This window comes from Octodon degus, unplaced genomic scaffold, assembly GCF_000260255.1.
Source record: "Octodon degus isolate 3935 unplaced genomic scaffold, OctDeg1.0 scaffold00005, whole genome shotgun sequence".
Classification (NCBI taxonomy): Eukaryota; Metazoa; Chordata; class Mammalia; order Rodentia; family Octodontidae; genus Octodon; species Octodon degus.
In genome coordinates, this window is record NW_004524581.1 from 24,551,517 (window position 1) to 24,574,496 (window position 22,980).

The 22,980-nt window shown below is 51.5% G+C and overlaps 3 protein-coding genes across 13 annotated transcripts in view; 1 reads left to right on the forward strand and 2 right to left on the reverse strand.

Annotated features, from left to right (window-relative positions):
- Nfya (nuclear transcription factor Y subunit alpha) overlaps positions 1-281 on the reverse strand; it is a 25,976-nt gene extending 25,695 nt beyond the window's left edge. Inside the window, exon 1 of the mRNA XM_023720108.1 lies at positions 120-281. The gene's annotated coding sequence lies outside the window, so the exon portion shown is untranslated. The remainder of the gene's footprint in view (positions 1-119) is intronic.
- Positions 282-381: 100 nt separating this feature from the next.
- On the forward strand, positions 382-5,851 carry Oard1 (O-acyl-ADP-ribose deacylase 1). Of its 8 annotated transcripts, none has more exons than XM_023720144.1 (6): positions 382-468; positions 1,320-1,392; positions 1,742-1,886; positions 3,110-3,168; positions 4,322-4,434; positions 5,238-5,851. In XM_023720144.1, exons 2-6 carry the CDS (start codon positions 1,354-1,356, stop codon positions 5,338-5,340), a joined length of 459 nt encoding a protein of 152 aa, XP_023575912.1. In that variant the 5' UTR covers positions 382-468; positions 1,320-1,353; the 3' UTR covers positions 5,341-5,851. The 8 variants fall into 8 exon arrangements, with proteins under 8 accessions (XP_023575912.1, XP_023575899.1, XP_023575897.1 ...); XM_023720131.1 differs by lacking the exon at positions 382-468 and adding an exon at positions 509-737; XM_023720129.1 differs by lacking the exon at positions 382-468 and adding an exon at positions 744-902.
- Positions 4,035-18,894, reverse strand: Apobec2 (apolipoprotein B mRNA editing enzyme catalytic subunit 2). 4 transcript variants are annotated; one of them, XM_023720125.1, is made up of 3 exons: positions 18,601-18,894; positions 10,866-11,429; positions 4,035-4,058 (listed from the first exon to the last, which is right to left on the reverse strand). In XM_023720125.1, the coding sequence occupies exons 1-2, from the start codon at positions 18,744-18,746 to the stop codon at positions 10,886-10,888; spliced, it is 690 nt and encodes a 229-aa protein (XP_023575893.1). In that variant the 5' UTR covers positions 18,747-18,894; the 3' UTR covers positions 4,035-4,058; positions 10,866-10,885. The 4 variants fall into 4 exon arrangements, with proteins under 4 accessions (XP_023575893.1, XP_023575890.1, XP_023575888.1 ...); XM_023720122.1 differs by lacking the exon at positions 4,035-4,058 and adding an exon at positions 8,606-8,629; XM_023720120.1 differs by lacking the exon at positions 4,035-4,058 and adding an exon at positions 9,372-10,403.
- Between the last annotated feature and the right edge of the window lie 4,086 nt (positions 18,895-22,980).

Sequence of the window (22,980 nt, forward strand, 5' to 3'; positions counted from 1 at the left end):
CCCGCTCGGCTCCCCGGGCCCGACGGGCGCCTGGGCCTCTCCTGAGTGGTCAGCGAGACCCGCCAATCGGGGCGCTGGGGCCGGCTCTGGGCCGCTGGATATTGGCTCCTCATACTCACCGTGCCTCGCTCCCCCGGTTCGCTGCCCGCGCTGATTGGCTCCACTACCGGACTCCGAAACCCAATCAGAGGCCCCAGCCGCCGCTGCCGCCGCCACTGCCGCTGCCTCGCAAAATGGCGAACCCGAACAAAGGCGAATCCGGCCTCCCTCCAACCGCCTCCGCGCAGGCGCCCGCAGGCCACACCCCATGGCTCGGCCGGGCTCGCCCCGCCCCTCTCCGAGGAGCCGTGCGCAGCCGCCTCGCGTAAGCCCCGCCTCCTTCCTGGATTTGACGCCACCTCCGGCGGAGGACTACGCAGGCGCCTTCCGGCCGAGCCGGTGCCTTCTCAAACATCTTCCCCGAAAGCAGTACGGCGCAGGCGCTAATGTGCCCTTTTGCCAACTGCTCACCTTTTCTAAGCGACCAGGGGAGGGGGCGGGGGAACACGCCCCTGGAGCTAATGCGCAAGCGCAAATCGTTCCCAACTAGCGTCGGCCCTCAGGACGCATGCGCGGGCGGCGGCGGGCCACCACGCAGTTTCCCGCCGGAAGTGCCGCGAGGGCCACAGAGAACCGGCTCGGCTCCCTGGCTAGAGTGGCGCGTTTCCTCCGCGACGGGGCGGGGGCGGCCATCTTGGGTGCGAGTGCGGTTGAGGCTGGGGCGGGATTGGCTCCGCGTCGGGGTTGGTCGTGTTCCCCACCTACCAGGGGTGGCCCGAGCCCCTTCTCGCGGGGCGGGGACCTCCCAGCGGCCGGCTCTGCAGGTGACGGGTAACCCGGGTATCGCCCTCCTCGGGGCCCAGGTCCGGGTCCCCGCCCTCGCAGCCAGGGTGGGAGAGTCTGGGGGCCCCTGTGGCACCACCGCCCCGCACACTCTCTTTTGCCTTTGAACGGGTTGGCAGCCAAGTCCCACCGCGTTCTGCGCCAGATGCGCTGGGGACGTACTTCTGCCTCCGGCCGAGGAGGGGACGCCGTCCTGAGTCGAGAAGGCGGGGCCGGGCCGCTCGGCTTCCGCTCCTGGAAGGCGCTCAAGGAGAGCCGGGCCCAGCCGGTCCTCCGGTCCGGCGCAGGGTGGCGTCGCGCCCTGGGCGCGGTGCGAGGTCACACCCAGCGATGGGCGTTGGGGGCAGCAGAGGGCCTCGTGAGTGGGTGGTCAGGGCAGTCTGAACGCCGCACATTCAGGCTGTCTTAGCGTTTGTACTGTTCCCTTCTCCTAACAGAAGACACAGAGTGTGAAAATAGCGGCTCAGTGTCATGGCCAGCAGCCTCAATGAAGATCCAGAAGGAAGCAGAGTGCGTAGCGGCTATTAACTTATCGGTGAACCGAAATTCAGAATGTTGGAGGTCAAAAGCATAAACGCTTTTTTACATTAAACCAATAATTGGATTGTCTTTTTTTGTTTCTCCCTCGCTGATTTACTTAAGAAAGGCTAATACAATTCCAGGCAGGGACCATCCATCACGACCGCTTTACACTGGGTTTAATTCGCTGTGATTAGCTCTTTCAGTTCAGAGGATTAGACTTCAATTCCAACTGGGAGGAGTGGGAAAGAAATAGGGATGGGGACAGGCTGAAGACATGAATTGGCTCGATGCTTCTCTGTACTTAATAAAGCATCTTCTTTCCCTCCGCACGTTTTAGATCACGTATGTGAAAGGCGACCTTTTTGCCTGCCCCAAGACAGACTCTCTAGCCCACTGTATCAGTGAGGATTGTCGCATGGGCGCTGGGATAGCTGTCCTCTTCAAGAAGAAATTTGGAGGGGTGCAGGAGCTGTTAAATCAACGTGAGTTTTGGAAACAGCCAACCTGTTTTGCCTTGGGTGGAATACCTTTAGAGCACCTGCTATATTTTAATTATTAGAGTAATATTTAATATATTTATTATTATTACAAAGAGGGGTGCCCAATCACGGTGCTTTTTTCAGATTGTTTTTCTTCCCACGAGCAGCTTTCTTTTTCACACTAAATCTGAAATCTTGTACAAATTTCTAATCTCTTTCTCCTTTCCCATGGAATTTTCTTGATATTATTCCACTTTTCTAAAACTTCTAAGAACTGACGTGTACAGCAAAACCCCCTGATCTTTGCTTGACAGTCAAGGCATTTTATTTGCTGCATACTTATTTTTCAAGTAGAGGTTTAGAAACCTTTTTGTCCTTACAGGTCTCTTCATCTTTTCCCACCAGTACTGTTATTATATTATTATTATTATTTTTGTGTGTGTGGCCAGCTCAGCCCACCCTGGGGTGGGGCTGGCATGGCATGTGGTGCCTGCCTGCTTGCCTAAGCTTGCCAAAGCAGGTGCTGTAGGCTGCAGAGCTATCTTGCTGCCCCTGTCGCTTTAAATTAGAGCTACCGTTAGAATCACACAGGGAATTTCAGAAACAAGTTTCTCAGACCAAATTCTTTAGGCTTCCTGAATCAGAGTATCTACTATTCTGATTCTAGCTTTAGACAACAACAATTTATTACTTTCTATTTTGATTATTTGTGACTTTTTCATTATGTTTAACACCACCTTATGTGAAAGGGGATCTTTTTTTGTTTTGTTTGTCTGTTAGGAAAGGGAATACAGGGTGTTCAGGGTCTCACTACTAGATTTGACTGGTAGTGATCCGCCTGTTTACAAACGTGCCACACGTCTAGTCTCAAAAGGGAATCATTTTTGAATGAACAAGTGGCAGTTTTAAAAATGGTTCATTCTGAAACAATTTCAAGGTGATTGACGCGCAATATTTTTTTAAGTGGACGAGTGAATATACTTGAAGGCAGAAGCAGGATGAGGATGGGATGTGGGCAAGCGCGATTATAAATGTGCTGTAAGTTAAGGGGTGCAGTATTTGGGCTGGTGATAAGCTGAAAGGTCACAAAGACTTATTTACAGCTGAAAACTATTTCTAGTTCTGATATAAACCCAAACCCATAAAGATTAAAAACACTTGAAGCATAGAGATGCAGTGATTTGGTTTTCTTTTTTCCTTTCTGCTACTAAATAACTTTTTCATAGAGAAGAAGCCTGGAGAAGTGGCTGTCCTGAAGAGAGAAGGAAGATACATCTATTACCTGGTAAGATGGAAGCAGGTGTGCACACGGCCTACAGATGTGTGGAGGGGCTGCAGTGCATGTGTCTTGATGGCCATGCTCCTTTCTGGACACCCAAGGACATCAAAAGGCAACTTGGGTCCAGGGGTGCAGGCACTTGGAACCCAGTATAGGAAGGAGCAGGAGGCTACGGCCCAGCACTGTGGGCAGCTGTGCCACCCGCCATCATTGTGTCTGAGGCTCATGAGTGCAGGGACACTTCCTCTACTTTAATTCTTGCCTCTTCACAGTGAGGTAGAAACAGAGACAGGCTCCCCAGAGAGTGTCCTCTCCTTCAGGGCTGTCAGTGCAGTGCCAGGTGGCACCTAGCTGCTTGCCTACCTGTGGCCTGAACGTGGGATTTTTCATCTGTCCAGGCTTTGACCCCGTGTGTGTGTGTGTGTGTGTGTGTGTGTGTACGCGCCCCTGATCTGGACACCATACTTAGTGGGGGTAGATGTCTTGCCCTTCTGTCCCTTAAAGCTCATGAGACTTTTAGCATTTTTATTTTTTAAAACTACCAGTTTCTCCATTCATTCATTCATTCATTCATTCATTTTTTCTTTTTGGTGGAACTGGGGATTGAACTCAGGCCCTTGTGCTTGCCAGGGAAGCGCTTATTCTACCGAGCCATCTCTCCAGCCCCTCTCTATTCTTTAATAAAGAAACAAAAAGCAAGCCTGCACAGATCTTAAGTAGACTTAATGATACTTGCAGGTGTTCTGGGGATCTTCCTTATTCCAGATATGCAGCTTAGCTCTTGGAAGTAATACAGACACTGTTTGCTTGAAAACTGCTGAGAGGGGCTGGGGAGATGGCTCAGTGGAATAAGCGCTTCCCTGGCAAGCGCAAGGGCCTGAGTTCAGTCCCCGGTTCCGGAAAAAAAAGAAAACTGCTGAGAATAGGCTCAACTTGAGAGCTTGCTGCACGGCCCTTTTTGGGCTTCTCAGGCCCTGTGGAGTGGATCTTCTGGAATTCTTCCTTAACAGTCTGGATGGAGCAGTGTGATGTTTGCCGTCCCTCCTTCAGATGAATTGCTCTGTACTAACTCGTTTAATTACCAGGCTAGGGAAGAATCTGATGGACTTTTTATTGCCTGCTATTTGGGCTAACAAGAGTGAATCCTTACTCTGTTCAGATCACAAAGAAAAGGGCTTCCCACAAGCCAACTTACGAGAACTTGCAGAAGAGCTTAGAGGCCATGAAGTCCCATTGTCTGAAGAATGGAGTCACCGACCTTTCCATGCCCAGGCAAGGAAATCTGGGGGCCTGGAGGAGGCTGAATTGATGGGTGGGGTTTACTTATTTTTTTATCAAAAGACAAACAACTTTAAAGCTTAACTGAAAATTTAGATATAAACAAATGTCCAGGCTTAAAAGTCACCAGTGAGGCCCGCAGAGATAGCTCAGCAATCTAAGTGCCTGCCTAGGACCTGGGTTTGATCCCCAGTACTGTATGTTGAACTGGCCACTGAGACTGGGTGTGGTGGTGCTTGCCTGCAATCCCAGCACTAGGGAGGCTGACACGGGATCACTACAAGCCCAAGCTGCGTAGTGAGACCTGTACTAAATACATAATAAATAAATAAATAAGTCACCAGTGCTTTCTGACTTTAAGCAGACTGCAAGCAAGTCTGCCTTTCCCAGCTTGCTTTCTGGCCATGGTGACCCTGGCACTTGGCCTACATATTTTCATCTTAACATTCCATCATCATAAACGCATTTTGGAAAATATGATCTTTCCTGTCCACCTACCTCCAGCTTGCTTCAGTGGACAGATAACAGGATAGAGTCCGCTGTGTCATGGTGGGGTTAGGCAGTTCTCAGGGGAGTGTGAGATAATTGTACATGGTACCTTATTAGGGGATGAAGAGTGAACTGCGGGGTGTCAGAGCTACCTAGGAATGAGCTTGGGCTAATTTGCCCAGACTTGACTTGTAGGCGTGACCAGGTTACTGTGGCAACGCTTTGGGTAGATGCTGTCCATAGAAGAGGGGTGGAGCAATTTCTTAGGTAACTTCGTCTAACCAATGGAGCTCTTTCGTCTTTTTTAGGATTGGATGTGGTCTTGATCGCCTGCAATGGGAAAATGTGTCTGCAATAATTGAGGAAGTATTCGAGGCAACAGATATCAGAATTACCGTGTACACACTATGAACAAGTGGAGCACATTTCGGATGTGTCGGTGTCCTCTGGGGTCTTCCCTACTTGGCCATAATAAGACTTAAGGGGTGAGGAAGGCTTTCGCACAAAGCACTCAGGGTTATAGATTGGGCTGGGGTTGCTGCGTTCTTCTGTTTGGACTAGGACTGGAGGAGGGGTTTCTTGGGGCTGTTGCTGTGATTGCTGCAGCAAGGTCAGGAGTAGGTGGCCTGATGTTAGCCAGGAAAGCCAGACTGGAACCCACAGTATGTTCTACTTCAATATAGTAGCATTCAATTCCTTGGCTGGCCCCTAGGTGGCAGCATTGATTTTTCTGATATTTGAAAGAAATTTCTGGAGCACTGAACTTTGAGTTAGGGGGATCTTGTCTGTGTGCTTACCTTGGTATTATTCTTATGCACCAGCTTCAGGGGTTGCTTTGTTTTCAATTACAAAATGGAGCCTGACATTGTTAACACGGAATTTTTGGTGATAAAAGTGGAAAAATAAAACTTAGGATTCAGTGCTTGTGCCTGGGTGGATCAGGAATGAGATGACTGTGGGTGAACCTGTAGCTTTATCTGGACGGGTCCAGCTGGTCCACTGGGAAGAAGTGAAAAAAATGGATGAAAGCTGGGGATCAGCATAGCTGGGCGCCTGGGTGTGGATCTGTTCTTTGCGCTTGTGTAACTGGAAACACTGGACACTTCCCACCTATTTCATGCCTGGCAGATCTCGGCATGGAGAAATGACTCAGGCCAGAGGTACAGAGTCTTGATATGTGGTGAAGGCTGGCCTTGAGCTCACTTTGTAATCCAGGCTGGTCTGGAATTCACACTGATCCTCCTGCCTCAGCCTCCCGAGGGCTGGGATGACAGGAGTGCACTGCAGGGTCCGGCAGGTGGTTCTTAAAATGGGAGCCACCAGATGAAAGAGGCACTTTTCTTTCTTCGCTTGCTGTGGGGCTGAGACTTAAAATAGCCAAACTGGAGTGAATGTCAGGTGGGCTACACTCCCTCGTGTAACAGAATGGCAGGATTCTAGGAGGGGACTTACTAAGATGCCAGGAAAGGAAAGCCTGCTCAAGTATAGTCTTGGGACGTCAGGCTGCGTTCTTATTCCATTTCAGCCTGCACCCGGCAGCGGTTTCCGAACCTCATTAGCTCAGGGTCAGTGTGGGAAGCAGGCAAGCTCAGGTGCCGTGGGTGCTGGGCATGCACGCGTTCCACTAGAAAATGTAAGGCTGTGTCTTTTCTGAACACTTCGCTTCTACTGACACCAGATAGACTTGGAGGGAAGAACGGAAGGAGGGAATGCCTGCACAGAATGGAAAATGAACGTTGGCAAAGGAACAGAATTGAAGTGGCTCATTTTTCTTTTGTCATATTCAGGATTGAACCTAGGGCTTTGTGCAGTTTAGGCAAATGCTTTATCTCTAAGGTTCACCCCCATCCCCCTGTGTAAGTCAGTCTTAATACTTGGGTCAAAACATTGGTTCTCTAGGCTTCCTTTACTTTAAAATCGAGGTTACAGTTAATGTTTTCGTGGAGTATGAACCTTGATTCTTTTAACAGAACATGTCTTATCCAGGGCTGGCTGTAAGTGGAATTCCAGGACTCCACAGGGGTGTGATAAAGTGCTTCGTGGGTGCAATAGGCCTGGGGTCAAATTCCAGTGACTTGCTGCCCCTGTGGCCTGGGGTGACAGAGGCCTGGCCTGATAACCAGAAGGAGCACAGTATTCTTGGAAACCCAGTAGTTTGGCAAACACCCAAAACTTCATATGCCACATTTTTCTCATAAGGTAAACTACAGGAAACGAGGTTTTGAGCGCCCCCTGCCATCGCTGCCCAGAACCATGCATGGCTGTTCTGAGACACCTGTCTGGACACTGAGCTCCTCCTTCCTGCCTGCCTTTCTTTGATCAACATGCTAATTGCTTAGTTCTTTTTCTTTGTATTTTTTAGGGAAGGATCTACAGGGTACTCAGGACCTCACTACTAGACGGGACTTGTCGTGATCTACCTTTTTACAGTTTTCCAAGAGCTAGGATTACAGGCGCACGCCACCACACCCAGTCTTAATTGCCATCTCAGTGTGCCCTGGGAGCGGGGCTAGCATGGCAGGCCGAAGAATTGAACCCCCAGCCCCTGCACCTGCTTGCAGGTGCTTTAATCCGCTGAGCTATTGGCCGGCCCTTGCTAATGGCTTATTAATCAGCAATTGGGATGTAGCTCTCAGCCTTCCCTGTGCTTTTAGCTCCATCCTTGGCCATAGTCAGAAAGGGACAAACTCTCATTTGCAAGTAATCTCAGGAAAATACATCTTAGAGGTCAAGGGGTGGGAGGTCTGCACAGGAATGTTACCTCCTGTGTTGTCCAGACACGTCTTAGTTTAATTGGCTTCTTAAAATTTTGTATTTTTAAAATTTTAGACAGGGACTTAGTGTATAGTTCAGGCTGGCCTTGACTCACAATTTAGCCCAGGTTGGTCTCGAACTCTTAGTGATCCTCTTATCCCAGACTCCGGAGTGCTGGGATTACACATGTGTGCCACCACACCCAGCAGGTTTTATCTTCTCTCACATAATGCCAGGGCTTGGTTCCTGGCCCAGGACAACCCTAGGCTGGGGATTCATTGTCTGTGGTAACTTCTGGTGCCTACGTTCCTTAAGAAACCAGGCCACAGCAAAACCACACTATTTCTTTTATTGATGTTGTTTTTCTTTCTTTTAAAAAACAAAACAGTCCAACCGAACATAAAATGTTGTTCTGGACATACTCAAGGCTCTGTATCTTTGGCCCGAGGCCTCTGCCTAAGCAGCTGCACCATGGAGTCAGGAAGACCCTGGGCCCCAGGAGCCTGGTGCTTTTGCTCTTTGTGGCTCACTTATCTCCTTCATCACTTCATCATGGGGCGGGGGGTGGGGGTGGGGGTGGGAAGAGACAGCCTAAATGAATCACAGCAGTGTGTAAGAGTATTTGGAATCTACTGAGGGCATCTGGTAGGACTGATTGGTTGCTGTCAGTGCCAGTCAGCTTCAGTGATGTCTGGACGACAGGCATGTGATATCCTAGATGGCCCACACACGTCCCTGCTCTCATTGGTGGCAGCAGGGGGACCTTTGTGACGACACAGCAGGTTACTCATCTGTCATCTCCTGTGGCTGAGCCAGGAATTGGGTTTCTTTTATTCGTGTTTTGTTTTGGTTCACAGAGAAAAAGTCCTGGAAGAGAGGCTGGGGCAATGCCTTAGTGGAATAAGTGCTTTCTGGCAAGCGCAGGGCCTGTGTTCAATCCCCAGTTCTGCCAAGAAAAAAAAAAGTCCTAGAAGAGATGTGCTTCTGTTCTGTTCTTTTGATTCAAATATATGGTTTAACATTATTATTAAACATAAGATAGGTAATGAATACAAGGCACATTTTATTTAACTGCTCATTCTGTGGGGGTTTTTTAATTAAGCATGGTTGTTCTCTGGGGCTTTTAGGTTACGAGTGTATTTCATGCCTTTAAAACTCGGTACATTTTCACCTCTTCAGGAGCAAAGAGCAACTTGGGGCCGGGAGGTGTGTTCCTAGGCTCGGAGAGACAGTTGTCTTGTCCACTAAAGGGAGATGCCCAGTCATTCCGTATTTTAAAAATCTGACTTAGAAATGAACTTTTCTCTCAAAGTGCTTTATTTCTCTTCATATCAGATGCAATCCTTATCCAGACATCAAAAGATCTTTTAAATCTTCCTTGAATGCTTGCTTTTAGTTGAAAAAATCCCTGCACCAAAACAAAATGTTTAAGGACTTGCTAGTGAGGTCGCTAGAAGTGGCCCACAAAAGATGTTTAAGAAGAAAGCATAAAGCTGGGCATGGCGGCTCATGTCTGTAATCCCAGTGCCTGGGAAGCTGAGGCAGGAGGGCTGCTGCTGAGCCTGAGGCTAGCCTGGGCTATAAAATGAATTCAAGGTGGACCAGAAATGCATAGTAAAGCCCTGTCTCAAAAAGACCCCCCAAAAAAGTGTATCAGGGTCAAAACTAACCTACCAGTTGTCATTCTGTGGTCTATATTGCATCTATAGGTATAGTACCTACTCACAAGTTCTTTAGGGTATTTCATACTTTCAGAGGTCATTCGGAAACCTATCTTTACTGTCTCTCAGCGCTTTGTTTCTGTGCGTGAGCAGAGTTTCCACCGGCCTCACCCTACCATAGGCCTTCCGAAGCTGGGCCAGGTCCCGCTGCCTCTTGGCAATAGCTCAGTGTAGACATATGTTGCTGGTTTGTGGGGTCCTCGGCCTGAGGGTGCTCAGCCATGTGTGCGCCTGCCTAACAGGAAGCTCCTGCCAGCAGTGGCTTCTGACGCACGGATATTTCTTTAGCATGTCTTAAGAATCAGCATCTTCTCTTAAGGGTATTAGGCATGAGAAACACCAACAATGAATTGCATTGCATTCATGGAGGCTTGCTGCTTTCATGTTTTATTAATATGTGACTTGTTCCAGAATTAAAGCCGCCAATGAGAGTGGTTTGACCAGTGATTCTGGTGTTACACAGGGCTTGGTTCGGCCAGTGTTTCTGCGGGGGACAAGCTAGAACGGACCAAATTCAAAAGATGGTAAAGGATCCTTCACCCTTCTTACTGAGGATAATTGGCCTGTTTCTCTGAAAGTCTAATTTACCCTCAGCAAGAGGCCAAATTGGCCTTAATTGTGTCCTAATTATTTGCTTAAATAGCTAATCTTTACTTCCAGTTCTCCTATCACCTCTGATATCTGTAGGAGGCTACTTCTGAGGCGCCACCTCATTTACAGACATCCTTTTTAACCCTTTCCCAAATCCCACGTCAGCTGGCCTGCTGCGTTGCCCAGTCCTTCCGTCTGCCTTCCCACGAGTTCTGCCGCGCTCTTCTCAGCGAGGAAAAGGCTCCTGCATTATGCATTCACACAGCAATTATCCATCTCCCTCAAAGCATAACCATTTGTTTGAAAACATGAAAGCAGGTCTGGCCAATAACAAAAGTTGAATGCAAATCCTCCTGGGGATTTGAGAATCCCCAAAGATGAAAGAGTTGCCCCTGAAGGGTGAAAATCCTGTGGTAGAGAAAACATGGAGGTTAAAAGTGCAAACGGATTCGGAGCAGGACCTCGAGATGGTGCCCTGGGCACACCAGGGCATGTGTATTGGGGCACTCTTAGGGCTTTAACTGTCTCTGCTGTTACCCAGCAGTAGGCCTTTGTGCCATCTAAATCTTACCCAGGGGCATTCTACCACAGAGCTTTAGGGTCTCCATCACCCTTGGGTTTCCCAAGTTATGGGAAAGTTAGGTTTGTAATGAAAAGGTAATAGGAGAGATAAAAGGGGATTTAGGGAGAGGGATTCAAAAGAAAGACAAAAACGAAGCACTGTTCTAACATGTTTTTGCAGTCAACCAGAAGCAGAGAAATGTAATCCATCCAAAGGCAAATCAGCGTCACACCACTCATTCCACCCAACCTCACGCCCTCTGCCCAAGTTAGCAGCCAGCACAGCGCCATGGACCCGGGAGAACTCACAGGAGGACAAGGCCGGATGTCTACTTCAGGATGTCTGCCAACTTCTCTTCGTAGTATAAGAAGTTCTCCTGAAGATCCTCCCAGGGCTGAAAGGCCTTGGATTCCCCCTCTTCTTGCTCCACAAAATTCTGCCAGACGTACTCGAAGTCCTGGGGCTTCATGATGCGGAGTCTGCAGCCAGCCTCCTTGAGCTTCCTCAGTGCTGCCTGGATCTCCGGCTCCTCCCACATGAAGAGTCGCCCCACCAGAATGAGCAGGCGCAGGTTCTTGCTTTTGCTGAGGGTTTTGATGATGCGGTCGGCGCAAGCTGCGCAGGGGCTGGAGGACACGTACCAGGTGACGTTGTACTGCAGGGCTGGGTCGAAGGCCGGCAGGATGGTGTTGAAGAAGGCTTCCTCCGCGTGGGCAGCAGCGTGCTCGTCCTCCAGGTAGCCCCGCGAGGCCTGCACCTGGCCTCCCTTGCTCTGCACCTCCACCACATAACAGAGGAAGGTCTTGTTCCGCCCAGAGCTGTACTCCACATTCCGGAACTGAAACTTAAAGAAGTTGACAGGCAGCCGCTCCCTGTAGGTTGAGGAGATAAAGGGATGGGGAGAGAACCTTGAGTTCCTTTTGCTAGGACCAGCCTGGAGGAGATGGATCTCCTCAGCATAATGACTGTTGCATAAGCAGGTCTTTCCTATGTAAATGTGAGAAAAAGGCAGGAACGTGTCCCAGTATTTGTCTGAAGAGAGTTCAGGGCCAGCGGTATAGCTCACCTCTGGGTGTGCTGAGCCAGCGATGGAGTCGGCACGGTGGTTTGTGCCTGTAATCCCAGCACTTGGGAGGCAGAAATCAAGAGGATCACTACTAATGTGGGCTATGTAGTGAGACCCTGCACCAAAAAAACCCCAAAAAACTGAAGAGGAGAGTTCACACCTACACTGGTCACTAGGAAAGATCTCCAAGCCCCATTTCTAACATCTCGCCCAACCCAGCACACCCAAACTGCTTCTCCACTAGTGAGTCTCTAACCTAGCCAGAGCTGCTTAGAGTCACCCAAAATGTCAGCATGTCGGCCCCACATGTGACCAAGGTATCTGCACCAGCACAAACACCCGAAACCTCTCCTGAGGATTATGACAGGTGCTCTGTGGGCCCCCGAGAGGACTTGGGATAATTAAGCTGTGTACAGGATTGAGTCAGCTCAGAATCTTTTTTTGGTTATCTTTTATTCATTTATTTATTTGGTATAGGGAATTGCTACATAGGTCAGACTCATAGTGATCCTCCTGCCTCAGTCTCCCTAGCACTGAGATTACAGGACTGCGCCACCATGCCACGTTTCTGTGGCCGGCATGGTGCACCTGGGCTTTGGGATTCCAGGGCTGGCACAGCATGTGGTGCCAGGGATCAAATCTGGGTCCTTGCGTCTGCCAGGCAGGCACTTAGACTGCTGAGCTAGCTCCCCAGCCCCAGCAGCTCAGAGTCTTGAAAAGCTTTGCCTGTACCCTCCTGGCTGCTGATCCTCAAGCAGCTAGATTGTCGCTGGACCAAGAATTCATAAATGAAGAAGGACGTTAGAAGGCTGCTGCTGTGAACAGGTAGAGGTTACCTGTGAGAGAGGGTCTTCAAAGTTTCACTTTGACTCACGAGGCATGTGAGAACCATTTGCAGTTCTCAAGTAGAAAATAAATAAATAAAAATAATGTCCATGGGAGATCAGTGTGGTAGCACTGGGCCAGTGCAGTGTGGTTGGAGAAAAAAGCCTGAAATGAAAGGACATCGGACTTGGCGGTGCACAGCATAGGTATGCAGTGGCTACAAGGTGGAGAAGCATGATCCAGAAGGGAGAGTGACAGGAAAAGGCAGGCGCTTGTTTATGTGTTTGTTTAAAGTCCAGTTGTTTTGAAAAGCTTTGCAGGAATAAGGAGAAAAAAAAAAATGAGAGGGCGGTCCAGGGAGCTTATCAGAAGTGAAGATTGCTTTGATCTCTCTCTGTCTCTCTCTGTCTCTGTCTCTGTCTCTCTCTCTCTCTCTCTCTCTCTCTCTCTCTCTCTCTCTTTCTCTCTCTCTCTGTGTATGTCTCTGTCTCTCTGTGTCTTTGTCTCTGCCTCTGTCTCTCTCTGTCTCTGTCTGTGTCTCTCTGTCTCTGTGTCTCTGTCTCTCTGCCTCTCTCTCTCTGTTTTCTAAAATAGGGACAATCTGTGCGGGTTTGAGGGGCAAGGAAACCGAGGAAACATCCATAGGAGGTACTGAGATGTCAGAAGGAGACGAGGCCGTCAGTGCCAGCTACAGAGATGGCGAATGGTTTGCTTTGTAGAGCAGAGTCTCAGCGGCTTGGGGTGTAGCTCCGTGGCAGAGCGCTAGTCTAGCAGACGTGAGACCTGGGTGCCTCCAGAGCGTCACCTCTGTGCCTGCCCCTGAGGACGCCCTGGAGCCCAGGAAGTCCCAGTGCCTGGCTTCATTCCTTCCCTTTCCCCAGGAAGCTCACCTGACTCCCTGGGCTACAGGGGAGTCCCCGGAGTCCCAAGGCCCTGGCTGCTTAAGGAGAGCAGCAGATGCCATGGAGCTGAGTAAACTTGAGTAATTTCCCTGCAGGATTCCCTCCCCCATCTCCAGCTTTTCTCTGCCCTAGTTGCCACGACTTTTGCTGTCAAGAGAAGTTTCCACTGCAGAGATGAATGTGTTTGAGGACCCAGCCCCAAGATTCCTTCAGGGACTATACTTAGCTTCCTAAGCCCCTCTGTCCCTGGCTGGAGGTGTTTATTATTTACTTAACATTTTAGCAGAATGGACTGTCTGATGTTTCCCCTCTCCTCTTTCAATCTCTGCTGGACATTCACTCATACCAAGCCTTTCCTAGTTACCCTAACCCCACTGGAACTCTCAGGAGTCCCTGCAATCCCTTCAATGATGTTTTGCTCCTGAGAAACACAGAGCTTCCCTTTTTTACCCAACCTCCTTTTGCTCTTTAAGGCCTTTGGCCAGCACCCCCTGCTCCATTGCATCTAGAGCTGTCGGTATGAGAGATCCCTGGTGGAACCCTGGGAAGCATTGATGGTTACTGGCCTGGCTTGGGGGCGTGGGCAGTGGGCTGTCTATGCCATCCCCCAGGTGTCTGTCTGGAATCACCAAGCACTGCTCGGACTTTGCCAAGTGCAGCCCAGCCTCGACCCTCATGGTGCCTGGCACGCCATCACCAGTTGGCCGGAGGGAAGCAGGAAGGCTGCTTCTCTCATCCCCTCTTGCGAGCTGACATTTCTCCCTCCTCCTCTTCCCCAGGCAAGAGGAGAGACCCAGGGAAACCTGAAACCCAAGGGAGAGGAAGAAAGGTCACTGCTCTATAAATACCATTTCCGACCCCTCTGGCCAGCGGCCCCAGAGCCTGCTGTGTCCCTAGCAGGGCCTTTGGGACTGGGCGCCTCAGGAGCACTTGCAAGGCGCAAAGGCCAAGTAGAGATGGTGTTTGCTTTGGGCTTGCCCCACACCCAAGCTTGGTTGGCTTCTCAACGGGCTTCCTGGTCTTTTAGAAGGAGCGCAGAGGTCAAGTCAGGTTACTTGGGCCACCCACAGATGAACACATACAGGTCTTGAAGGTGCTCCAGGACAGATGTAGTAGTGACAGGAAACTTGTCTAGTGAGCCGGATGACATCTCGGGCAGTTTTGTGGAGTCACAAGATAATACTGCAATACCCACTAGGTGGAAGGAATAAGTAGAGACACCTAACTGCTCAATCACCAACAGGGCTTTCCTAATAATACGATATTTCACACTCAACACCAGCATGTGCATGCATGAGTGTGTGTGTGTGTGCGTCAAGGTGCTGCCTGGAGAGAGATGCTGGTTGAAGGGCCCTGCCTCCACCTCCTTGAGGCGCAGAAGCCAAGCATGAGGATTCTCGGCTCTGTTCCTACACCGCAGTCTAGGCATCACCCCTTCTAGGTATCATGAAAAGGCCGATCACACTCAGTGGGTGGCTTAGACCCAAGCATCGTGGAGCACCACACTTCCCTAAGAAGGAACCCAGGACCCTACAACCTAGCAAAACCTGGGGGGATGGCCTGCTTGGTGGAGGAAGAGAGAAGGGAGCAGATGTAAGCCATATTTTTTTCTTCAGGTCTGCACTAAAAATCTTCCCGCTGCCAAAGCATAAATCTATACAGCGAAGGAGCAACATGGGCCGCGGCAGCTGATCTGAGGTGAAACATTTGCTCCAAGACATCCCGTGGACTGGAACATTCAATCACAGTGATGGAATAGTGACTTATTTCAGCATTGGCTCGCTAGACCTGTCTGTAGCTGGTTTGAAAGTGGTAGTAGAATTGTTGATTTTCTTGGCCATTGTCTCTTTTCAGTCCACTTTCAAAGTGAATGCCCATGAGTGGGCTTAGTTGGAGACAGAAGGGCAGAGCAGAAGCAGAAGGTTCTAGAGCTGAGGAGGGAGCTCAGGATTTGCAGGATGAGGCTAGGCTCTGCCCAAGGCAAGCCCAGAGCAGACCCCTTCTTCCTGGGAGACGCTATCCTTCCTGGAACATTGACCTCCCACACACCCTGCAGTGGGGTGTCATCTGCTCTGTCTGGGGCACCGCCCAGCATGCTCTGGCAGCCAGGTTTGGCCTTAAAAGTGGCATTGAAGGGCCTCACTCTCCATGTCCCTTATCTCGTAGACCCAGCTTCTTTTCTCTGGGTTCTTCATGTGGCCTGAGTGAACTCCTGGTGGCTAAAGAAGTGGCTAGAAGGAGACTTACTCCCTTTATCATTTATGTCTATTCCATAACAATCCCTTTGCTCCTGCAAAATCATGTGCTAGAAACAGAGACAAGCACACATCCGGGCGTTGCCAGGCAGGGCCACAGCTCTCCTTAGTGGGGTGGAGATATGGAGAGGCAGACAATCAGCTTGTGTGGCCCAGAGTGCACCCCTCACTTGCAACCCTCAGAGGTGGGCATGTGCCAGCATTCTATCTAAGCTCAGCACTGCCCAGTCCCCACATATCCTGAGCCCCTCTCTGCAGGAAGCTGTCCTCCTGTTCATTTCCTATCATGATGCCTGGCAAAGAGCCTGACGCACAGTAGGTGGCTTCATTCATTTCACCAAGCATTTGAGGACCTACTAGGAGCTGGGAGCTGGGTTCCTCATGAAGGGTAAAGACATCCGCATGGAGAACAGGCAGTAGTGTACAATTCCCAGTCACTCAGTCTCTACAGACTTAAAAGGAATCCTCTTTATGGTTTTAGGGTGTTTGTTAGGCCTTCAGGGCACTTTAGAGTGGGAGAGTGCTGGGATTCATGCCCTATTCCTTCCACCAATTCTCAGAAAACCACTTGCCCCTCTTTAGTCTTGAGCTTCTATTTCCCTGTCTCAAGATCTGCATAATCCAAGGTTCCAGATTATGGATGACAACATCGTTGGGATATTAAGGCTCATACAGAGGGCTGCGCTGCTTCTGGACCCTTGAAGGTCACCAATCCCAATCCCATCAGCACCATTCCTTTCCCTTCTAATGCTTCCTTTCTTTTGGCTAAGTTGAAACACTCAGGTCTCCAAAAGAAAGAAAAAGCTCTCAATTTCTAACCTTCTTGGACGTTCCTAATCTCAATGCAGCCACGTGAAGTCACCAAACACAGAGAGGAAGAAGTCTGCAGGAGTGGGCGTCTGCCCGGCTGCACCCCACCCCTCTTTCCCCAGCACTTTCTGCCGTGCTCCGCAGCTAATGTGCTCGGACTGCTTTCCATCTGGGGGCCCCATGCAACCAGGATTGCTAGGAGCGGGCATCTCTCTCTTTTTTGTCGAGTGGGCAGACCCCTGCCCACTTCGGAGGCTTCCCTGGAAAACCAGCTGCTCTTCTGCCAATCTCATCCCCGATCCAAGGGGCAACTCAGATCCACTCTTGGTGTGAGTCCAGGGCGGGAAAGGAGCTGTTTGCTGCCCCCTGGGTTCCAGGGCATATGGAGAGGCAAGGAAAGGGAAGCTGCCTCCCTGTCCATCCCCTGCACAGATGGCCACACCTCTGTACTATTTTAAGCATCTATTTATCCAGAGGGGCTCAGGGAACATATCTCCACAGCTGTCACTGTGTCCAGGGCAGACTCAGGGCTCCACCTCCCATAGAACCTCTGGGAGCACATAGTGGTAAGCGTGCCCCACCCATGCCTCTCTGAGCAGGGACCGTGAGAAGCCCCTAGGCCTCACTGTCTTGAGCTGGGTACAGCGGACGCTCTGTGCTGGAAAGCCAGGGCCCAGAATGTGTGAGGACCAGTGAACAGGACACTGCTGGTGTGAAGGCCTGCCAGTGCCTGGGTCTGTGAGCCTGGGCCTTCACTCAATCTCGCTGAGTTTCAGTGTTCTCTGCTGAAAAGTGGAAACGACAAATCTCTCAGCACTGGCTGAGGGTTCAGCAAACGCCTTCACCCTGAGGTGTGCTGTGCTGGTGAAGTCCTGGTCAGAGGTCAGTTATGGCAGAGGACTTAACCCTCTGGGATCCACTGCTCTGGGGCCTCAAAGCATGTGCAGCCCGGTAGACTTAGGCCAGTTCTGTTCTGGCCCAGAATGCTCTGGGGAGTCACAGTGCTCTAAGAAGGGAGTGTGTGTGTGTGTGTGTGTGTGTGTGTGTGTGTATGTATGTGGGTGCGTACCGTAGGCAGCCACTGGAATTGGGCAGCGCCCTGCTCTGGTTGTGCTAAGCTTTCCCTGCCTGTGTTTCCCTGGGATCAGTTGCTCCTTTAATCTCAGGATGTGGCTGAGATTGCTGGGGGAGCAGGGCAGGTGGCGGTGCCAGGCTCTTTATGCCTAAGGAACTGGGCTGTGCTTTTCCATATGCTCAGAAATCAGGCAACCTCTGAGGAAGGAGGGACCCAGGCATCTTATGTTAGAAATGAAAAGGCTGAAGCCAAGACCTGGAAATCACTCAGCAAGCAGAAAGCAAGAAGGCCACCCCCACCCCAGGGCTCTCCTTCCTTCTGGAGTCCCCCACACCTCCTTCTTCCCAAGGTGTGGTGCTCACTCTGCCTGTGCATGTCATGGGTGACTCCCATGAAGGAACCTTGGGATCAGGGAGGAAATGTGCTCCCCCCAATTTGCTTATTAATAATTTACAGGGGTAGGCAGGAAGAGGAAAACATCTAGGTTGTATTCGTAGAGAAGATGGCACAAGGGAGACAAGACCGAGGAACTCGGTACCTCTGTACCCGGCCCCTCTTCAGAGCCCCAGGGTCTTTCTCTAGAGCCCCCAGATCCTCCAGGCTTCAGCCCCTGCCTCCTGTCTGCTGCAGGCTTTCCCTCTGGGCAAAAGCAGACAGCCCTGAAGTCAGAGGAGAAGATTTGATAAGATAAAAGCTGCTTTTCACTCAGCCTTCAGAATGGATGGACCTGAGTGTGCTGCCTGGGTGTCTTCTGCCCTGGGGAAGCTCTACAGAAAGCACCAGAGACAGACACAAGCGGGAGGGACCCACCCAGAGGCAGAGAGAGAGGTTGAGGCAGGGTGGGGACTTTTGACTGGGACCATTACCAAATCCCTTGGGACTAAACCTCCGCCTAGGGAGGCAGGTGACTCCCCATTTCAAGAGGACTGCGGGTGGTTTCCTTCTCAGGGCCTTTGCCTCTAAGGGTTCCTCCTCCCTTCTGACCAGAGTCCAAGATGTCCTCCCAAGAAGCCAAGAGAGCTTTGCTGCTGTGTCGCCTGACACAGGCGCACCTGTCCGAGCCCACTCTCTCCAGGAGGAGGACCCCGCCCAGCCCACATCGAATCTCACCCCTTGACGATCTCGAAGGGCGGCAGCTCGATGAGCTCCTTCAGTTTCTCAGGGTTGGCCAAGTCATCCAGGTCCTCCTCCCCATTCTGGGAGGCGGGAGCAGCCGCCGCCGCCGCGGGCTCCGTGGCCTCCTCCTTCTGGGCCATGAGGGACTGTGGCTCAGGAGTCACCGAGAGACTGCGGAGAGGCTGTGGGGCTGGCCAGGCTGTGGCGGCAGTGTCCCAAGCAGCTGTCAGCAGCTCCGGCTGGGGATGAGGAAAGAGGACCCGGCAGGCCAGGCTCCGGTTGCCCCCTCCACCGCTGCTTTATAACCGGGCCTCTCGCCCCTCCCCCACGTCCTCACCTTCTGTCTTCTTAAAATTGAGTGACAGCAGTGCCAGGATGGGGAATGGAAACTCTGGCCACGAGCAGCCCCTATTTATCAGTAGCAGAGACAGGAAGCTGGCAGGTGGGGAGCCTTGGCCTGCTTTTTCCTGCCTCTTCCCTTGTCTCAACCTGGTTTGTCCCCTTTGTTTCTCACCCTATATTCCAGCTCTGGTGGGGGAGAGGAGATTTTGGGGTACACGAGGGTACATGTACATTTTGGGGTACATGCTGAGATTTAGGGGAGAAAACCCTCTCTCAATTCAAAGGGGGGTAAATTGGATATTGAAATGGGTGATTGCAAACAGACATCACAATTTACACCAGGTAAACCAGGTATAGGGAAGAAGCGTCCTAGGGAGAAGGGGAGGTGAACACTGGCTGAGAACAGATTGTGTGAGGTTCAAGTCAGGGTCCCTGATTTCTCTGTGTGGTGACAAGTTGTCTGTGACAGCCTCTGAATTTCCAGACTTTGAAAGGGGCTGGACAGAGTTTAAAGGTTTCCACTGCCCTGGCGGGCCCAGTTCCGTCCTCGTCACACGTGGGCGATGGGCTCCGGAAGGGTGGGACACCTCGCCTGAGGTCACACAGCTCCTAATAAGTGGGGCAAGATTGGCAACCGAGCTGTGCACTCTCCAGAGGGCATTGGCAACCTCTGGTCCTGCTCCCTCAGAGTTACCTGCTTAAAAGAGGTTCATTGAGCACCCGATCGATGTCAGGGGCTGGCTCAGGTTTTGGGATGGTGGCAATGAACACAGCAGAGTCCCCACCCTCGTGGAGCTGAAGGAGTTGGATGATAAATAAGAGAAGGGAAACACATGCTCTGTTTGGTGGATGCTGGTCATGCTAAGGGGAAGGAGAGCAGTAGGTGATAGCAAGGGGTGAGTTGACAGTGTTATTGGGTGGCCAGGAAAGGACTTTGAAAAGGAGACAGTTGGAGAAACCATCTGAAAGGGGCAAGGGAACATCTAAGGAGAATGTGGCGCACCACGGCAGGTGTGAAGGCCCTGAGAGGGGGCGTTCCTGGTGCCCACACCTGCGTGGCTGGAGAGACCTAGAAGAGGAGGGCAAAGAGACAACGTGAGCCCAAGAGGCCGGGGTGCGGTGGGTTTTTCTGAGCACCCGGCTTTTTCTCCGTGTGCGTTGCAAAGTCATTGTCTGTACACACAGTCCAGCTTCTTCCTTGCAGGCCCACTTGAGCTGTTGAGCTGGGGATTGGACCAAAGATGGGAAGCAGTAGAAGCAGGGCATCAGCTAGAAGCCCCTTGAAGTTAGAGGAAAAGATAGTGGAACAGCCGGGAGGCTTTGTACCTCGTGTGATGGGTGTCTAGCAAGAGCCACAGCATTTGTGTTTGGGGCAACGCAGACACTGGGATGTCCTGGGAATGGAGGAGGAGGTGCCTGGGGCACCTGCCAGCTAAGAGGAATCTAAGAGCCTTAGAGGGTACCGGCCTAAAGACAGCTGCAACTGGGCTCAGTGGTGGAACAGAGGGGGCAGGCATGGTCTGGCTAGAGAAGACACTTGGAGATTATGCATATTTGGGGTCCCCTGCTCCAGAGCGTTCTGGGCAGCACATGTGATTAGCACCATGCTCAGCGTTTTGGTTTGCCCACGACGACGGTCACAGTGTCTCCCAGCTGGACAAGCACGATCCTCTGAGGCGTTCCAATGTGGACAGAGAATGATGCGATCACCCTGCCTATTATTAGGCTGGTTACTAAAAGCACTCTGGCCCAGAGATGATGTTTTCAAACATTTCCCAGGAGAATCAAGCACAAGGTAGAAGGGATAGTGTCTCCAAAAGGCAGTCGCAACTGATCCATAACAAAGAACGTTTATTATGATGCAAACACACAGCACTGAAATGCAGAGTTTATGTCATTTTCCGGACGTCAGCATGTATGGAAGGTTCCTACGCAGTACACACCAAGAATAGAGGTGAACAGGTAGGTCTTGAAGTCTTTATAACATGTGCGGCATTAATCAGGCAGTCAGGCATAGCATTTGTATGCCCGTGTGCATTATTGACCTTATTTTGTAAGTTAGGGACCTGCGACTTAGGAAGGGGAAGTGATTTGTACAAAATAACCGTGGATTTAGGTCCAGGTCTTTTGAGCCTAAGTCTTGCCTTATTTCCAAGGCTGTTCCCAAACACCTCTGATTTGATATCTCTAATACATTGGAAATGGGAGTTTCCTAAGCTACAGGGATGTGCTCACACCAACAGAGAGAAAGTCAGATGTCCTCAGGTGGGCGGGTAGATCTATCATTTCATTGTTCCTCCAGAGGCAAAAGCTTCCTCCCTGAGGAGGATTCTTATTGTTTGCCTCTGTTGCATAATCTTGGATTAAAGCACCGTGCCGGTCCCATCTCAGCTCTGACTCCCTGTGTGATTGTGGCCAGATGCCTTGACAGCTCTGGGCCTCCGTTTCCCTCTGGGATGCAGGCTACTCATCGTGTTCACTCGCTACTCCTGGATGGCTAAAAAGAGACCGTGAAGGGGCAGGGTGGGCAGGCAAAGAGCACAGGGCCAGCAGGGGCGAGCTCTGGTCACCCGGCTGGGATGCTGTCCAGAAGTGGGCCCTGCGCGGCTCCTCCCCAAGCGGTGACCCCTCACTCCTAAACACTTCAGGAGCGCGCCTGGGCCTCCCCCAGACCCAGGGGACAGCTCCCTTTCCCAGGTCTCCTTTGGAGGCCCCACCCCGCCTGCCAGCCCTGGAGGCCTCTGAATGCCCTGGCTCTGGCTATTTATGGCACCTCCTAGGGACCTGCATTCCTGGCTGGTCTCTGGCTCTCCTTTCTGAGTCTGAGGCAGGCAGTTTCCCCAACAGGCCCCGAAGTGCAACAGCTAATCTCTGCATCGGGTGCCAGGGCCTGGCTCCTCCCCCTGCAGCTGCTACCCTACTCTTTTTAGGACTGTCCCCTAGCACCCATTAACCCTTCTGGGGCAAGCTCTTGCAATCCCCTCCTGCACAGGAGGAAATGGGCAGTAAGGTGTTTTGTTCAAGGCTTCATGGAGTTGGCAGGGCACTGGGACTTGAACCCAGCTGCTCAGCCTCCAAGTTCTAGCCTTCTGCTGCCGCCCAGCATTTGGTGACACGCAGCGCTGGCATTAGCAGCGCCCTGGATGCAGCGCTGAGTTACTCTAAGCCCATGTAGACGGATTCCTTGACCCTCACGGGCTGTTTATGGTAGCTGATATGTACTATGATGCCTGTTTCACTGGTGGGGAAACTGAGGCCCAGAGGGGAAGTGGCTTCTGAGGTAGGGCTTCTTGTTTTCAGATTCGCGCTCTTCAATCCCTCCTGCCCCAGGGCCCTAGGGACCAGGGGAGCCAGGCAGGGAGATGCAGGGAACTGAGGAGGCTTCGAAGGAGTTCTGGCTGGGGGACAGGCTCGGGGTGTTTGGTGTTGGGGTGTGTGTGTGTCTCCGGGCCAAGGCAAATAGCATAGTTCAGTTTCCTGGGGTCAGAAACCCCAAAGGGACTTCTCTATAGGCCCCGTCTACTTCTGCAGGTGGCTGGCAGGGCCAGGGGTAGGCCCAAGATGAGCTGCAGCCCACCACGGCCTGTCCCACTCCCCATGGTCTCTTCTGAAAACCTGATGAGATTCTCCTGGTGGCCAAGGAGGAGGAGACAGCACCAGGCACGGCCATTCCTGGGTGCTGGCCGACTGGGAGAGGAGCCGTGGGCAGGACAGGGGCTGGTGGAGACTGGGAGCCTCGGCAGGGGAAAGTTTAGATTCTCACCGTGTAAGACGACACCCTGGGGGCACAGTGATGGAGTGGGTGCTTTATGTGCAGGGACAGCTGGGACCCCAACAGCCCGTTGCCCCAGAGACCTGGCCAGGGCGTGCCTGCCCCTCCGGTCACTACTGAGACAAGGAACACAAACAACTGGCTTCGGGCTGCAGACACCCCCTGGCGGGCAGGAGCCTACGCTCTGTGGCAACTGCTCTGTTGACATAAACACGGATGTCCAGGGCTTTAAGTGGCTTTGCTAGGGAATGGAGGAGGAA

What these genes read in the sequence shown, in the direction of transcription:
- Oard1 (XM_023720144.1), top strand. Translation starts at nt 1,354, where the DNA reads ATGGCCAGCAGCCTCAATGAAGATCCAGAAGGAAGCAGA. An exon ending in AAGATCCAGAAGGAAGCAGA is followed by an intron (nt 1,393 to 1,741) that starts GTGCGTAGCGGC and finishes CGCACGTTTTAG; the next exon opens with ATCACGTATGTGAAAGGCGA. An exon ending in ACCGACCTTTCCATGCCCAG is followed by an intron (nt 4,435 to 5,237) that starts GCAAGGAAATCT and finishes CGTCTTTTTTAG; the next exon opens with GATTGGATGTGGTCTTGATC.
- Apobec2 (XM_023720125.1), bottom strand. Translation starts at nt 18,746, where the DNA reads ATGGCCCAGAAGGAGGAGGCCACGGAGCCCGCGGCGGCGGCGGCTGCT. An exon ending in CCCTTCGAGATCGTCAAGGG is followed by an intron (nt 11,430 to 18,600) that starts GTGAGATTCGAT and finishes CTCAACCTACAG; the next exon opens with GGAGCGGCTGCCTGTCAACT.